This window comes from Octodon degus, unplaced genomic scaffold (genome assembly GCF_000260255.1).
Source record: "Octodon degus isolate 3935 unplaced genomic scaffold, OctDeg1.0 scaffold00201, whole genome shotgun sequence".
In the NCBI taxonomy this organism is placed as follows: Eukaryota; Metazoa; Chordata; class Mammalia; order Rodentia; family Octodontidae; genus Octodon; species Octodon degus.
This window is the reverse complement of record NW_004524777.1, coordinates 2,474,433-2,492,097: the sequence shown is the minus strand read 5'-3', so window position 1 is coordinate 2,492,097 and position 17,665 is coordinate 2,474,433. Positions and strand designations below refer to the sequence as shown.

Genomic DNA, 17,665 nt, shown 5'->3' with positions numbered 1-17,665 from the left:
CAGAAAATCTCCACTCTGTAAGATAAATTAAAAATAGGAGAGTATAAGATTGAGATTAAGGGAAAAGTGAGAATGTGAGATTTTATTTTATATTCATTCATTATCTCTCTAGTGCTTTTCTTTATGTCAATTTGTATTCCCAACTTATATAATTTCCCTTTGTCTAGAGAACAGCTTCTAACATTTCTTGAAAAGTCTACTACTAACACATTCCTTCAATTTCTGCACAAGCAATTCTTTTATGTATCACTTTTGAAGTAAAACTGTGTTGTATACAGAATTTTAAGTTAGTGGGTCCTGAGAAAAAGTCTTATGTAGTTCTTATCATTGTACCTCTAATACAAAAGTTGTTTTTCTCCTTTTCCTTCATCTTCTTTCAAGATTTTCTTAGATTTTGTTCATTTGAATATGATAGGCCTGCATATAGATATTTCAGTGTTTTCCCTGTCTCTGAGCTTTCTGCATCTATATTTAGGATTTGTCTTTCACTTTCGATAATTCTCTGTCAATTTTACTTCCAATATTTTCTTTTATTTTCCTTGTTTTATGTGAATATCCATGGGTGATACTGTTGGCAATTGCCCTATAGTTTTTTTTTTCAAAATTTTATTGATAAACAGATAGCAATGAGACAATTTCAAATCAAATCGGAAGTACAGATTCAACAAATAACACACTACATATATTCTTCTTAGTGGTTAATTGCTGTACAAGATGCGGACTTGAGATCCTATTTACAAACACCATTAGAACAAATCATTCTATTCATTAAGAGAATGCAACTATGTATCTATCCTAACCACTTTGAATACACAGATACAAAATGGACATTCATCTGTCTACCCCATTTTTTCTAAGTTCCGTTATTGAATATTACAGGTGTGTAAACTCAGCAAAATATTTTAAAAGAGTCCAGTAGCCCATAATAGCATTGGGTCTTCTGTTCAACTGGCAATGTCAGAAATTATTGACCTGAGTCCCCCACAGCTCAACATAGCAGCATGGCTTTACTTCCTATATTTCGTGTTCATACTTTTCTACTGGATGGTTAAGACCAAGGTAATGCCCTATAGTTCTTGAATTTTTATTCCATCTTAAGTTGTTTTCTTTGTAAATTTTAGTGGTTCCATTTTACATTGACACATCTTAAAGTGTGCTGAGTTTTTGTTAGTGCCAGGTGTGGAAGCCAGGGTCTCACACATAGTAGACAAGGCCCCTCTCAGTGAGCCACACCCCTGAGCTCACTGATTCTTCCTTCAACCTTGTCCAGTGTACTGATAAACCCATTAAAGGTTTACTTTGTGCTACAATGTTTAATGTTTCTAACATTTTCTTTGAATCTTTTCTTTTAAGTTATCATTTTTCTGCTCATGGTAACTATATTTTTATCATAATTATTTTAAATTCTTGTTTTTTGAGTATTACTAGTCTATATTGCCAGATTAAATTTTCTTCCAGAAATATTTTAATAAAAATTGGCCAGTTCCAAGAGACACCCACTGCATGCCCATCAATAAAAGAGAGCCGTAACAAAATAAGAAATTCATCGTATGACTATGATTTACAGAAAAAGAAACTGCGGACACTTGAGCACATCAGTTAAGTCCAACGTTAAAGTCACATTCTTTCTTATGCACTATGATTGGGAATCTGATTAGATACCAAAATAAAACTTAATACAGTCGCTCAGCTATTTAGGTCAGAGAACCTCTACAGAAACATCTGTTCTGAGAGGCATTTCAGTTTGAGACTCAATTTAGAATAAGGCATAACAAATAGTGTTTGGACAGGATATCATGTCTGCATCCTGTACTGTGAATAACCACTACGAAGATAATAATATGCATTGTATTAATTATTGTAACTGTCCTACTAACCTGTTTTGAAACTGTCTCATTGCTATTTGTTTTTCAATAAAATTAAAAAAAATGTCAGACAAGGTGAAGAAAGAGGGAGTCTACAGTTCCTTGAATCTCTGAACCTAATAAAACAAATCTAGATTTATTTTTCTTTTAAACAATTGCCAAGAGTGGAATCTCAGGTAAATAGAAGGCACAGCAGTTTTGCTCTAGTTGTTACTCAGATGAGGGTTTAGTATTTTTTTTTCATTTTTTAAACAAATACAAATGAAAAATTCTACTTCAAAAAAATCTTAATAATTGAAGAAAAGCCTATCACTTGCATTCTAGACATTCAAACCTATCTTACAATTTAAATTTCAGTAATAAAAACTGTAGGTTTTAGAACTGCTTTGTGATCAATATCAAATGAAAAGTTCTATTAACAATGTTTATTCAGTTTCTAACCATATCAGTGAGAATAGCTTTTCAGATTTTCCATATGACCATTTTTCAACATCAGAAGAGTCATGACTTGCAAAGAAACAGTTTGGATATTTTCCTGTCTCCAAAATGTTTATCAAATCCTGTACTTCTCACAGGCTTTTGAAACATGTAAAAAATAAGTAAGAAATATTCCAGTGAATGAAACATACCAAATGTCAGTAATAAGTGACACATTCCTTTGGGGAAATGGCTGTTTAAAAAAAATCCCATCTGTATATGCAAAGTGAGCAGGGAAAGTCAGTCTTTTTTCTTCTTTAAAAATCTGTTACTCCTAAAAAAATCATTCCACAAAATTGGAAATAAAGAACTGAATGGCCAAGAGAAAGAGGAAAAAGGAAGGGGGCAAACACCATTAACACAAAAGAAGGAAAATTGTACAAACTGAAGCAGTTTATAACAGACTGGGATCACAATCCCAGCCACCAAAGGCTAACTGAAGAAATTAACCGGTCCACAGTAGCTGGGTTCTCTTAGTGGAGATGGGTGAAGAGTAATTGCCTGCTGCAGAGCAACCCCCCTTCCTACTCCAAAGCCAGGCTTCTGCACCATCCCTCCATGGTGAGGGCCTCTCATGCCACTGCCCAGCCCACCTTGGCAGGCCTCCAGGTCCCTGCAGGCTGTTGTCTTGATGGTTCCCTTCCCTGACAGCACAGTCTTCTCTTCCACATTCAGACGGACTTCACATCTGAACATGATGGGCCTGTTACTAAGGACCTTCTGCATAGGCTCAGAATCATTGAACACGACAAAGCCAAAATTGGGTAGCTTCCTGCTGTTTATGTGCAGCTCCACCACATTCCCATAGTTTTGAAAGAAATCTTTGAGTTTTGATTTGTCCATTTCATGAGGCAGGTTCCCAATGAAAAGCTGGTGGCTGTCAGAATGTCTCACAGTTCTCCGAGGTTCAACATCGTCTTGCTCCCCAGCTTCATGAATTGGTCTGGGTCCCCTCTGGGGAGGAATATTTATTTGTTGTTCTCTCACTCTTTGGTCTCTCTGGGGCCTCTGCGGTGGAATCTGAGATTCAGGTTTAGATTCTGCCTGGGGCTGTGATGCTGGTACTTTCACATTGTGAGGAGATAGCCCAGTAACAGGAACAACTCCACTTGGAGGAAGGTTCTTACTGGTCACAGATGCCCAAGAAAATGTCCTCAAATCTTCCTGTACTGTCTGAGCTATGTCTGTAGGTGCTAGAGAAGAACTCTTCTGAGCATCCTCAGGAGTAGCTTCTTCTAAAACAGGTTCAGACTTTTCTTCTTGGATTTCAGATTCAGGCTCTTACTCTGGTTCTGGTTCAGAATTAGGCTCAGGTTCAGCAGCGGATTCCTCTAAATATTCTTCCAGGTCATTGCTGACAGTTTGATCATAGAAAGTACCAGAATCATCAGGTTTAGACTCAGGTGTCTGTTGTCTTTTCTTCAGGCTTTTCTACTACTTCCTCAGATTCCTGCTGAGGCTCAGTGACAAAGCCACCAAAGACCTCATCTTGGTATCTGAAGATATCATTGTGAACATAGAATTTATTTGCAACCGAACCCTCAGGAGCAAGGACAAATGTCTGCATGAACCTCCATAAAGCCTGGTTGTTCTTAGAGAGCAGCCCGATGACCTGGACCACCACACCATCATTTGGGGTAGCATGTGCATCGATGTGGCGGGTCTTGGTGTGGCAGTTGGTGAAGTTTCATGACATCACTTTCCTATGAATTTCTTTCTGTCCCTAGACTACATCTGCAGGTTTTCCATTTGAATCCCATCTCCTGTGAACATAGGAAGAGGTCTTTCCATAAAATTGATGCAACATGTCCGGGGCCTGGTTCATCAGGGTGTAATACTGTCTCACAAATTCCTGCCTGAACAGCAGGGGACTGGGCTTCTCCATAACCATTGCTTTGGTTAATTCAACCTGCGTGGCTGAGCGGGCATGAAACAAGCTCTGCCGCACGGCTCGGAAGGTGACAGAAATGTCTCATGCAAGCATGTCTGCCTAAATTCGTGTTTTTATAATTTCACAATTTTTGCATTGTCTGAATTTGTTTCTGATGTTTGTTCATTTTTTTTACAATGTGTCTTTGCTAACTTTTTTTTTAATTTTTTTATTATTTATTTGTGTGTGTGTGTGTGTGTGTGTGTGTGGCCAGGTCAGCCCACCAGGGGGCGGGGCTGGCTGGCATGTGGTGCTGGGGGATTGAACCGTGGTCCCTGTGCTTTGCTAAGCTTGTTCTAAGTAGGTGCTTTAGACCACTGAGCCATCTCACCAGCCCCTTTGCTAACTTTTTGTTGTTGAAAAAGCAGATATATTTTGGGTAAAGAAACTGAGGTAAATAGGTCTTCTGTGTGAGATTTTGTGTTTGCCTGGTCAGGACTTAGGTTGTACTTAATTTGCTGTTCCTTTAGGCAGAGGTTAAGATTTTCTCTGGCATCCTTGTTTTGTATTTGGATTTCCTTAGTGATTTCTTTTTAAATATTCTAAGATGGCAGTTCTTCCGCTTGTAATGCCCTTCTGTGTTGACTGCAGCAACAGGCTTTAGCTACTGGGTTTGTGCTGTGGTAAGCTCTGGTTTTCTGTATTGACTTCCATCCACTCCTGAAGCCTTTTTCTCTCTGACTTTAGTTCTATGTTGGATCTAAGAAGAATGATCACTTGTTGATGTTTTTGTTATTTATTGTAAGATGAGTATGAGAACTTCCAATCTTCTTACATGTTGGACTAGAAACTGGAAGCCTTGGGTCAGTCACTTGTAATCTCCATAAGGGGTAGTGTACTAGTAGTGGCTAAATGCTTTTTTAATTCTAGAATCTTGTTGAACTTGTAATCACTGACTTTCAGAAATGACTATGCACATCTGTGAAACTTGTTATTGTTCTTCTGCAGGCAGACCTCCAGGTGGACAAAGAGAGACACAATTTCTTTGAATCTTCCCTTGATTATGTTTATCAAATCCAGGAAGTTCAAGAGTCCAAGAAATTCAATATTGTGGAGCCAGTAAGTTCTCCCTGCTGTTGTGCACTATACAAGTATTTCCCAAATGCTAGGTGAATGTGAAGAGCTTTGATTATAATATTGGAATCTCAGTGAAGACAATGGATAGTCAATGCTCTGTCATGAATGTCAAGGACACATGTCACACTGACCTATGTTTTTCTTTTTCTTTCACTAATCTATCCACTCTGGCTCTTTCCTCTTTCTTTGATTTTTCTCTTTACCTTTTCTATTCTCTTGTCTTTCCTTGTGGCCCTCCCTCAATATCTCTTCCACTCATCCTATTACCTGGCTCCTCTCCCTTCCTTACTTTCATGCTTCCAGTAAGCTTTAGAAAGTACCTATCGTATTCTATGTACTGTGCTGAGAGCCCATGTCCCTGGCAGTCAAAGAATTTATACTGTATTGTTTTAATTCCTATTGCATTTAATTATTTTCCATTTAATCTTCTTATTTTATTATAAAAGATAATATGCTTTGTTTGACAGATATGCTGAATCTCTATAACTTTTATTATAAAAACTGCACAAATTGTGGAAATGTTAGAAAAATGTGTAGATTAAACAATACAGAAACAATATATCCCTTAGAAAAATAATTACTGCTAACATTCTAGCACTTTCACTTCCAAATTTTCTTTGTATATCATTCATATCATATTTCCTCCTTTATTTATGTGCGTGTGTACTTATTTTTTTATGAGCAGAATATATTTATTGAGAGAAAGAAAGCTCCTGTCCCGAGAGAGGGTCAGGAGGGGAAAATTATCTCATTTTCTTTTTTTTTGGCAGAACTGGGGATTAAACTCAGGCCTTTGTGCTTACCAGGCAAGCGCTTATTCTACTGAGCTATCTCTCCAGCCATGCATGTGTACTTATACTTGTGGATATATAACACAGGTGTGCACGATTACATGTAGAACATGACTATCTGTGTACATGTGTGTCAGTGCTCATATTTGTATAAATATGTATATATATGTGTACTGACAAGTATTTCTTCATTACTCAGGCACTGTGCTAAACACTGTTTATATTATCATGAACAAGAAAGGCTTTATTTATGAAGACTGTACTTTCATGGGGTAGACAGAAAGAAAAGAAGGAATAGCAAATAAATATAATTTCAAATTGTGTGATGAAAAGAGCAAAACAAATGATGCTGGAAAAACTGGCTCTCGATATGCCAAAAACTCAAACTTGACCCAGGTCTATCACCATGCACTAAACTAAAGTCAAAGTGGATTAAAGATATAAACATTAAAACAGAAACACTAAATCTCCTGGAAGAGAAAGTGGGAGGAACTCTTGAAGACATAGGGGTAGACAAAGAGTTCATGAACAAAAATCAAATGGCATGGGTAATACTTGAAAGAATTAACAACTGGGACCTCCTCTTATTGAGAAGTTTTTGCATGTCAAAAGAAATTACCACCAAAGTGAAAAGACAACCCACAAATTGGGAAAAAATCTTAACTAATAAGCAGGCAAAGGTCTTCTTTCGAGAATTTATAAAGAACTAAAAAACATTAGGGCTCCAAAATTTAAAGACCCAGTCCAGAAATGGGCATCCGAGATGAACACACACTTCTCAGAGGATGAAATTATAGAAGTGAATAAATATATTAAAAAAATGCTCCACATCACTAACCATCCATGAAATGCAGCTTAAAACAACACAAATACTCTCTCACCACAGAAAGAATGGCTATCATAAAGAAATCAACGATCAACAAATATTGGAGAGGCTGTGAGGAAAAAGGAACCCTTCTTTACTGTTGGTAGGAATGTAGACTGATGCAACCATTATGGAAATCACTGTGGAGATTCCTTAAAAACCTAGGACTGGAAATTTCATTCAAACCAGCTATCCCCCTACTGGGAATTTTCCCTGAGGAACTCAAAACATCATATCACAGTGGTATATGCGCACCTATGTTTATAGGAGCACAATTTGTGATAGCCAAATCTTGGAAACAGCCAAAGTGCCCATCACCTGATGAATGGATGAAAAAGATGTGATATTTTTATGCAATGGAATATTACTCAGCTATAAAGAATGATAAACTCTAAATGAATTTGTCAAGGAATACCTTAGAAATGCCATTTAAGATGAGATCTGAAGGGGGATGTGGTTATAGCTCAGTGGTTCAGAGCCTGCCATGGCAAGCACCAGGCCCTGAGTTTGATTCCTGTTACCAAAATAAAAAATTAAATAAAAACCCTCCATCTCCCAAAGCCTCTTAAAAAACCCTATGTTGCTGGGCATGTGGTGTATGCAAGTTTGAGGCCAGTTTTGGCTTACTTAGAGAGTTCAAGGACAGCCTAAACTACATACCAAGACCCTGTCTCAAAAACAAAATAAAATCAAATTTAAAGAAAGATATAAAGGAAGATGAGATGTGACTCTAGAAATAGGGAAGCATGTTCAGACACATAAAAACACAAGTACAAAAGCATAAGTTTGGAATGATTGTGCAAAGGAATACAAAGGTAATTCATGTGTTTTGATACTGGTGAAGGGATAGAATACCCAGAGGAAAGTTCGTGCTAGGAAGGCACAGGACTGGTGGATGTGGTAAAGATTTTTTTTTTAAGTAGTTCTTTGTTTTATTTTATTTTTTAAATTTTTTATTCAGGTTATTGAGGAAAAAAAAGATAAAATAGCAATGAAACAGTTTCAAAACAGGTTAATAGGACAGTTATAATAATACATTGCATATGGATGTGGTAAGGTGTTTTAGTTATAGTCTAAGTGTAGTGAAAAGCCTCTTAAATACTTGATATGGGCAGATCGATTATGTGGAGAAGAACTTCAAAGCAATCAAGAGTGTAAGTGAAGAAGCCTGGTGTGGGCTCTTGCAGTGGTCTAAGTACGAGGAGATAATGGCTTGCATTAGGGTAGTGGTAGAGGAAATGGTGAAGTAATGCTCGATTAGAGACATATTTTAGAAACAGGAACTACAGAAATTACTGATGAATGAACCAAAATATGAGTGAAAGAGAAGTCAGGGATGATTTTCTAGTTTTTGGCTTTAATGATGGATGAGACACTGTCTCTAGTACTTTTCTGACATTACTGAGACAAAATAGCCATGCCAACATGAAGCAAGGAAAGGTTTATTTAGCTCACAGTTAGTGGAGGTTTCACGTCGTAATCAGTTGACGCCAAGGCAGAGTGGCACATGGCAGAGGGCAGCAGCTCATGGTGGCAAAAAAAACAGCGAGAAATAGCCAGAGCAAAAAGGGAAGAGCAGAGGCAGAGTAAGCCTCTCTCCCTCCCTTATTTTATTTAGGCTCTCTGCCCCAGGACAGGTGTAGCACTCACATCCATAATCCCAGCTTTGGAGTACTAATCAATCACAAACTCTAGAAGCATGAACCCATGACTGCATGAGGCTTTGGGGGAACATCTACACACAAACTAGAAAGATGTAATTTCCTGAGATGGAGAAAGGTAGAAGAGAAGCAGGAAGCGTTGTGTATGACTTTAAGTTCAGTACACATATCCTCACTTGTGTAATAGCTTATACATTCTTGTGAACATTATATACTTTTGTATGTATTTATGTATACACTTTGTAATACACTTTGTGTGTGTTTGTACAAAGTGTGATAAAAATATGCTGAATGTTAAAATTCTAAAAAGAAGTACACATAGAATAAAAACACATCGCCACTAGTTCACCTCAGCGTAGCTGCCCTCTCTTTGCACACATTCATCTTATAAGTCTTACCACTTTTTGAAACAGTTCTGCAAGTCATCTTTTGTGTCTTTCCTTTGTGCTGTGCTGTATATCAAGGCTGCCTTGATGTGCTCAATCTATTCAAAGTGTTTAGCTTTTATGGTCATTTTGATAGTGGGGAAGAGTCAGAAGTTACAAGTTGCCTGATCTGGTGAATGATATGAATGAGGTCACCCCATAGTTGTGTCACAAACCTACCTTTCCATTGGATGGCACTTGGCTGTGACATTCACTGTATTTTATAAAGTCACTCAAGAAGGAGAACTTCCAGCCCTACTGTAGAAAGTTGCAAGAACAGTAGGATAAGTGTGTCCAAAGCAAGGTAGAGTATTTTGAGGGGAATTGCTGGCGATATGGCTTTTTTTTTATTTTATGGAAGGATCTACAGAGTGTTGAGGGTCTCACTACTAGATTGGACTCATAGTGATCTACCTGTCTACAGCCTTCCAAGAGCTGGGAGTACAGGCATGTGACACCATGCCCAATCTCAGTTGCCAATGCAATGTGCCCTGGGGGTGGGACCGGTACGGCAGGCAATCTGTCTTTTATTGTTATAATTTTAAAAAATAAACATTCACTTTATATATTTTAATCATGCCACATATGTGGTCACATATTTGCTTTCTGAAAAGAATGATGCGACTTTTACTACCACTTATATACTTTTCCAATGTGAAACTTTTATAGTAAAGTATTTATAATTTGATATATTGAAATCATTTTGTTTTGGTTTTATTTATGTGTGCTTTGTTGTTAATGGTGTTGATCATTTAGAAGTACATTATTGATCATTTGTATCTCTTACTCGGAAACCCCAAAACATTTCTGATTTGAAAATTTTTTCACACTCCTTTGATCTTCTGTTTTGTTATTCATTTGTTCCTCAAATATTTGTTGAGCAGCTACTATGGAACAACTGAAGATGTATAGGTTCTTTGTACTTTATCTGAAATGCTTGAACAGAAATGTTTGTAAAGTCACTCAAGTTTTTTAGAGTATTTGCACATACATAATAAAATATCTTGAGAATAAGCCCCAAGTCTAAGTAAGAAATTTTATTTTGGTTTTCTGTATACCTTGTAGCTTCAAAGTAATTTATACAATGCTTTACTGTGCCTGTATTTGCCAGAGACCTGTGTGAGGTCAGGCATGGAATTTTCCATTTGTGACATTGTGTTGTTGCTTTGAAAAATTTCAGATTTTGCAGCATTTTGGAATTCAGATTTTTGAATTCCAGATACTCATCCTGTAGAGCGAAGGTAGTCTGTTCCCTTCCCATCCAAATTAATGCCTATTTATGTCATCTGAAGATCTGAAGTGAATACATTTGTTGTTTATGTCTCAAAGTGAGTCCAATGTTAAAGTTTAAACTAATATGAGAATAGTTATTTATAGTCCTATATGTACATGACTTCTTTTAGCATTATGCTGAGTAAGCACTGTAGAGGTTTTTCTGAGTTCGTGGTTCCTTTATTTGAATAATTAGAAGATGCTGGTGATAAAATTATTTTTGCCTGTTTTCTTTAGGTCTTGGCCTTTCTTCATAGCCTCTTCATTTCCAACAGCTTGACTGTGGAGCTCACACAGGATTTCCTCCCATACAAACAGCAGCTCCAGCTCAGTTTGCAGAATGTGAGTTGCATGTGGTTTGTTTTTGTTTGTGTTTTAGTACCAGGAATCAAACTCAGGACCTTGCGCTTGCTAAGCAGCCACTGTGCTTCTCAGCTACATCTGGGCCCAGCATGTGGGTTTTGTCACTTGTATATCCAATTGAACTTTAACTCCTGTGGTATTAACTTTGGAATTCGGGGTTATTGCAGTTTATCAAGACATACTAGTGTGAGTCACAAATATGAGGCTAAGCAATAGCTTTGTGATCTAAGTGCCTGCCATGCTGAGCCTGGAATTGGACATCATGGCACATGGCTGTAATCCCAGCACTGGGGAGGCTGAGACAGGATCACTATGAGTCCCCGTTGCATCACAAGACCGTGTATCAAAAAAATTAAAAGAAAAAAAGTAACAAATATGTTAGCGAACTAGACTGTATTTGCTCTTCAACTTTCAACACTTCCCTCTTTTGGGCTGACCAGTACCTCAATCTAACCAATATTTATTAAGTGCTGCTAATGTGCTGTGCCTCTCCTATATGAGAATACAACTATAGGCTTGTTTAGGGCTTAACTTTTCTGGTCAGTCAAGGTATTCTCACTATGGGTTTCATCACCACAAATAATAATTTTGTCTTCTCTTTCTTGTTCTTAATGCTTATTAGTGCTAAATAAATTATTTTTAAAGGTCTTATCTACTCTTTCTCATTCTGGTTCTTCTAGAAAGGTAATTGGTAGAGCATTTCTGTATATTGGGACAAGTGTTGTGTGACTACATTCTTTTGATCATTCACTTATGCAATCCACATTTAATGAATGTTTCTGGGTACAGTGAGCATATGCTCTATGCTAGGCATTGTGAAAGGCACCAGGCATGTTGTAATGAGGCACATAAGATTTTGTATTTTAAAGGAACATGCAATTTGTTGGAGGGGACAAATGCATAAATGGGAATCGTTTTGATAAGTACCACAATAGAATCAAGACCCAAACTTTTAAAGACGCACAGAGATTATAACTATTCACTGCCTTCTAGACTCAGAGAAAAGCTGTTACTGAGGTCAGGTGACAATGGACTGGATATTCCATTGTCTGAAATTTATAGATGTATTTCTAGTTGAAAAATGATACAAAGTTGTAGTGGAAATAAGCCTTTTATTCTTTAGCAGGATTGTAATTTGAGTTTTTTTCCCCTTATGTAGACTTGCCTTTTTTCTAGGTAGTCTTATTCACTGAAAAATGAGAGCCTCTATCTTCTGCAGATTTATAGAATCCTCCTTAACAACCAAGTTAATCACTTGAGGCTTCTTCTGTATAGAACTTCACAAATATGTATGATAACAAGCCTTCATAGATTTGCTTTTTAGGTATTTGGTACAGGGTCTCACTATGCAGCTCTGACTCCTAGTGATCTTCCTGCTTTCAGCCTGCCCAGCACTGGGATTACAGGCATATGCCACCACACCTGATTTTGGGGTTCAGCATACCCATGGGTGGGCCAGTGTGGCATGTGGTGTACAGGGTCCTTGTGCTTTCCTAAGCAGGCACTTAGTCCGCTGAGCTATCTGCTCAGGCCACTTTTATAGGTTTTTGTGTGGCTGCCTCATTTGCAAGATCATAGCAAGCTCAGATCACCTTTTTAAAAAATCTGGCATAATGTATGGTCTTGAGACTAAGTTCTGTTAGCATGTTTACAGACAACATGCTTTCACATATCTTCATGTGGCCAGAACTTAATTCAAGGTGAGGTAAGGAGTAATTGTATTTGGAGAACATAGAAGCTGCCATGGAAATAGTGTCTCACTGTTAGTCTGGTACTGAAAATTCTATGCTTCTTTATTTATTGGAAACTTGCATGGTTCTCATTTAAAAATTATCTCCCATTTGTGGTTTTGTGAGTAAATATGTATTTTTGTATCAGGAATTGAGCTCAGGACCTTGCACTTGCCAGGCGGGTGCTGTGTCACTGAGCTATATCCCCAGCCTTTTATGATTATATTGCTATTTATATTTTTGTTTGCCCTGGTTAACACCACTAAACTCTGTAAAATTATTTAGTACTAGTTATTGTCATTAAACTCTATAAAATTATTTTCTGATCACATTATTCAGCATCTATCTATCTATCTATCTATCTATCTATCTATCTATCTTTTATTTATTTGAGTTGTAGCCCATAATGGAAGAAGAGAAAATTTTATACCTCATTTAAATAAATACTTCTTTATGGTGATTAAGTGATGATAATAATTATGATACTTATGTCTTGACAGACAAGAAATCATTTCTCCAGTACCCGGGAGGAGATGGAAGAACTTAAGAAAAGGATGAAAGAAGCTCCCCAGACGTGCAAACTTCCAGGACAGCCAACCATTGAAGGCTACCTTTATACCCAAGAGAAATGTGTGTGGGCACTCAGGGGTACACTGGGTTACAGTGGGCTGGCACCTTTATAAACTTTCGGTATCCATATCGTTCATAGAGCCTTAAAGCTACAACTACATGGAAGGCAGGGTAGGAATAACAAATATAAAAGAGAAGGAAAATTAAGGAGAATTTAAGGGTTTGTCTTTCCAGTGATAGAATGATAAGACCTATGGTGTTCATTGAGATTTGAAATGAGAATTACTAATTTTCTTTAATCCTTGTGATAACTGTTTAGGGTAAAAAGAAGGTAGAAAAGTGTTTATCATACCTATTGTGTTTCTAGCATAGAGTTGAGCTTAAAAGCCCAGTCTCAACTGTTGATTCTACCATATACCCATTTTACATATGGTACCACTGAGTCTCAATGAGGCTATCATATGAAAGACATCCAATTAACAAGTGACAAGCTATGGTTAAATTTAGGTGTGTGTAATGCCAGGCCTTATACTTCTGTCACTGCCCACTATATACCATTGTCTTCTTTAGGATCACATGGTTACTCTTAAAAGCACTGAAGGACCACAATGATTTCAGAGAGTAACACAGTATTTGTTGTTCATTGTTAAACAAGGAAAATAGGTTAACTCATCCAATCACCGCATGTTGTGGAAGAATGAAAATTTTCTACTTCTTAAATAACATGCAAACCTGCAGGCACTATTTGATTTTACTTTTGAGCTGTGACCCAGTGTAGTGAGCCCTTTATGGTCCTTGTATCGGTCCAAGTTTATATTTGTAATCCTAAGAGAGCCTCTTTTGATCCTTATATCAGTCCAAGTTTATATTTGTAGTCCCAAAATACATTATTGGAATCCCACCAAGTTCATTCCAATCTACCACTCCCAGTGCAACCCATGGTGAAAATAAAGACACTAAAGGATATTTATATTTATGGGGAGCCAAGGGGCCCTAAGTCCAGCCACAAAGATGGCTTTACAGAACAAAGAGGTGGCTGACCCAGGGCTGCACCCGGGTTTTATTCAGTTGGGGATGAGTGGCTTGAGGATGAATGACCTGACCGAGAATTGTAGGAAGTAGGTGAGTACTCTGAGTTGAGCTAAGTGGTCTGCATATACCTCTGTCATATGCAGAGAGACGGATATGCAGAAAAAGTATTTTGCATTATACTATTGAAATAGTATCTAATGTTTTGGAGTGTGTTGCTTCAGCTTTGATGTGTAATCTTTCAAGCCCCAGGAAGTCATAGCCTCTATCTCAAGGCTCAATCCCAGCTGGAGCACTGGCTGTTCATCCTGTCACATATTAAAGAACAGCAGGTGTGGGTTATCAGGGAAACATGCCTGCCACCTTCAGAGACTATCACCAGCACCTGGGCTAGACCAATATCCATTGCTTAAGGCCAATTGAAAGGATAAAGAGAAGTCCTAGCCAGCTCTGTACATATCAATACAAGAAAATAGGGTCAGGCTCAGCCAAAATGGAAATGATTGCCCTTCTTTCAAAGAGAGCTGCTCAGGTGGTCCTCCACAACCCAGTACCCCAAACCTATGATTTCAGTCCCATCCGCATTATTTTACTTGAGAGGAGACAGAAGAAACACACCCAGACAGAGGCTACCAGTGCCAACACAATCACACTTTAGCAGTAATGTTACCATGCTTTTCTCCCCTTAGAACATTTGAATTTTCCTGTGTTTCAAAGATGTATTCCCTTTTTTGTCAGATTTTTATCTGTATCTTTTCATAGCAGATTTCCAGTTTCACCACTATTGAAATTTCAGCCTGGATTAATTATTTATTTGATAGGCTAGTACTATGCATGATAGTGTGTTTAGCAGTATCTGGCCTGTCTTTATTTTAATAGCACTCCTAGATGGAACAACCTGAAGTGTCTCCTGGGAGGCAAAATTGCTGATAGTTCAGCACCACTGCTTCATGCCATATGATGTTCTGTGCTGAAGTTTCTGAATTTATCAAATGTGTATGACTTTGCTGCTCAGCTGAATGTGTGTACACTGAGTACTCTAAATGCCATTTCTGCAAGACCCTCTGGAGTGCATGGGAGGTACTAAAAAAAGGAATTAGTTGAAGGTTTTGTCCTTAAGAAATTGGTGGTTAGCTGCAGGAGATAGACAAGTCTGTCAGTAAAATATGCAGAGCATTCTGATTTGGGTATGTATTTAAAGGAGGAAATAGTGCTTGAACTAGAACATTCGTATTGAAAGAGTTTGATAGGTAAAGGATTATGAGAATTTCAGGTGTGCCACTATGTAAATTAAAGGCACACAGGTATGTAGGACATAGTTTATTTGTAGGGTTTTGGTTTGCCAAGAAGAGTGAAAGATGGGACCTGTTTTCTTGATGTAGTTATTTGTAGTGGTTTATTCACTCTTAAGTGTGTACTACTCCGGGGCTATAAGTTGTATTCCTATTTGTTTGTTTGGGAAATGAAACTAACTCAGCAGGTCAGGGTATTAAAAGACAAAGCTAGGAAGGGAAGTTCTGGTCACATTATAAAGGGCTCTGAAGGCAGACTAAGGAGTATGGGACAATGGGAAAGCTATAGGTGGTTTAGACTAAGATGAACGATATAAATAGAGATATGTCTTTCTTCTGTTAAATTTTAATTTCTGTGAGTACATATTGGCAGTATACAGTCACTGCACTCCTCGTGGAGATTTGTTTCCCCAAAGCCTCATGCATCCAAAGGTGGGGTTTTTCAGAAGTGCCTGGACTTCAGGTTTGTGATTCTGGGACTAAATTATGGGATGCTGGGATTAAGGAACTGTGAGACTAAATTAGATTTCTGATTGGTTTGGCATAGTTCTGGGTGTGAATAATGGGAAGGCCCATCTTGTGTGTAAGTGGAACAGTCCAAAGGATGAGTACCCTCGAAGGGATAAAATGGAAAGCCAGGGTGCTGCTCACTGCTCTGCTTAATATTTTGAGTCTTATATTTAACAGGAGTGGTGATAGTAGACATCTGTATCTTGCTTCTGATTTCAGAGGGAAAACTTTCAGGCTTCCCCATTTGATAGGATGTTGCTTGTAGATTTGTCACGAATGCCTTTTATTAAGTTGAGAGAAATTCTTCTATACCTATTTCATTTAGGGAGTTTTTCATGAATGGATGATGATTTTTTTGGAGGCTTTTTGTATGTTTTGAAATGATCATCTGATTTTTTTTCACATGTTCTGTTTATGTGAAATATTTATTGATTTGCATTATGTTGAACTATCCTTGCCTCCCTGTGATAAATCCTGCTTGGCCATGATATATGTTCTTTTTACTGATTTGTTATGTTATCTGCCAGTATCTTGTTAAGAAGTTGTGTCTGTGTTCATTAAAGAAAGTGGCCCATAGCTCTCTTGTGGGGTTGGACCTTTGTTTGCTTTTTGATGCATGGCATTGGTAACTTTCAGGAATAACTTTGGGAGTACTTCTTCCCTTTCCTTTTTATTATACAGTTAGAGGACTATTGGCATTATATCTTCCTTGAAGTTCTTGTAGAATTCAGTGGTAAATCCATTGAATCCTGGGCTTTTTAGTGAATGCTTTTTTTGTTACTGTCTCAATTTTATGCATCGAGGATTATATCCATTTCTTCTGGATTCTCCAACTCATTGATCTGTAGGTTTTCAAAGTGGTTACTAGTAATCTTCTGGATTTCAGTGGCTTCCTTTGTGATTTAACCTTTTGTATTTCTAATTGCAATAATTTGGCAGGTTAGCCTGCCCTCCCTCCCCCCTCCCTCCCTTCTGCCCCACCCTGCCCCGCCCTGTCTCTGTGTCTGTCTGTCTGTCTGTCTGTCTGTCTCTCTTTCTTTCTTGACCAGCTGGAATCTTACTAGAATATTTTGTTCATTGATTTGAAGAATCAGGTCTTTTTTTAAAAAAGGGAATACAAAATAATGTTAATAGAAATGACATCGAATTTTACTAAACAAAATAGTACAAAGTCAACAGTATTTGTTGTATTGCATAGAGTTCTTTTCAAATTAGTTTAGACTACCGGATATATACATGGAAAAAAAGTTATAAGAAATTAAGAAGAGAGGGCTGGGGAGATGGCTCAGTAGAATAAGTGCTTCCCTGGCAAGCACAAGGGCCTGAGTTCAATCCCCAGTACTGCTCCCCCCCAAAAAAAAGAAGAAAAAATAAAAGAATATAAGAAGAGAAAAAAAATATTTAAACACTTAGGGGTTTTTATAGACCAGCAGATATCAGCAGTACAATTGTCCAAGTCATCTGGTATACATACATAGATATATTCCCTCCTCACCTTGTATGTCTTTCTCATCTCAGTATTTCCTTCCCTTTGAGCAGATTATTTCCCTTTTCCCAGTATCCATTGTACCTTTCAGATATTATGGAGAACAAGGTCTTTGATTCATTGATTCTTTGTATTATTTTAGCTTCAATTTCATCTTTGATCTTTATAAATTCTTTCATTCTACTAACTTCTTTTTTTTTTTTTTCATGATGTTTGGATCTGACACTTTATTGCTTTATTCTTTAAAGAATTGGTTCTGTTTTTTTTTTTTCAACAAATAATACACTGCATATATTATTCTTAGTGGTTAATTGCTGTACAA

General features: G+C 37.5%; 1 protein-coding gene and 1 pseudogene across 5 annotated transcripts in view; one reads left to right on the top strand and one right to left on the bottom strand.

The window, feature by feature from the left end:
• Nucleotides 1-17,665, top strand: part of Ophn1 (oligophrenin 1) — a 477,586-nt gene that overhangs the window by 237,697 nt on the left and 222,224 nt on the right. For all 5 annotated transcript variants that reach the window (XM_023704707.1, XM_023704709.1, XM_023704708.1 and 2 more), the window contains exons 7-9: nt 5,221-5,331; nt 10,601-10,705; nt 12,957-13,086. In XM_023704707.1, the coding sequence (XP_023560475.1) occupies nt 5,221-5,331; nt 10,601-10,705; nt 12,957-13,086 (346 nt within the window). The remainder of the gene's footprint in view (nt 1-5,220; nt 5,332-10,600; nt 10,706-12,956; nt 13,087-17,665) is intronic.
• LOC105743986 lies at nt 2,775-4,233 on the bottom strand (annotated as a pseudogene).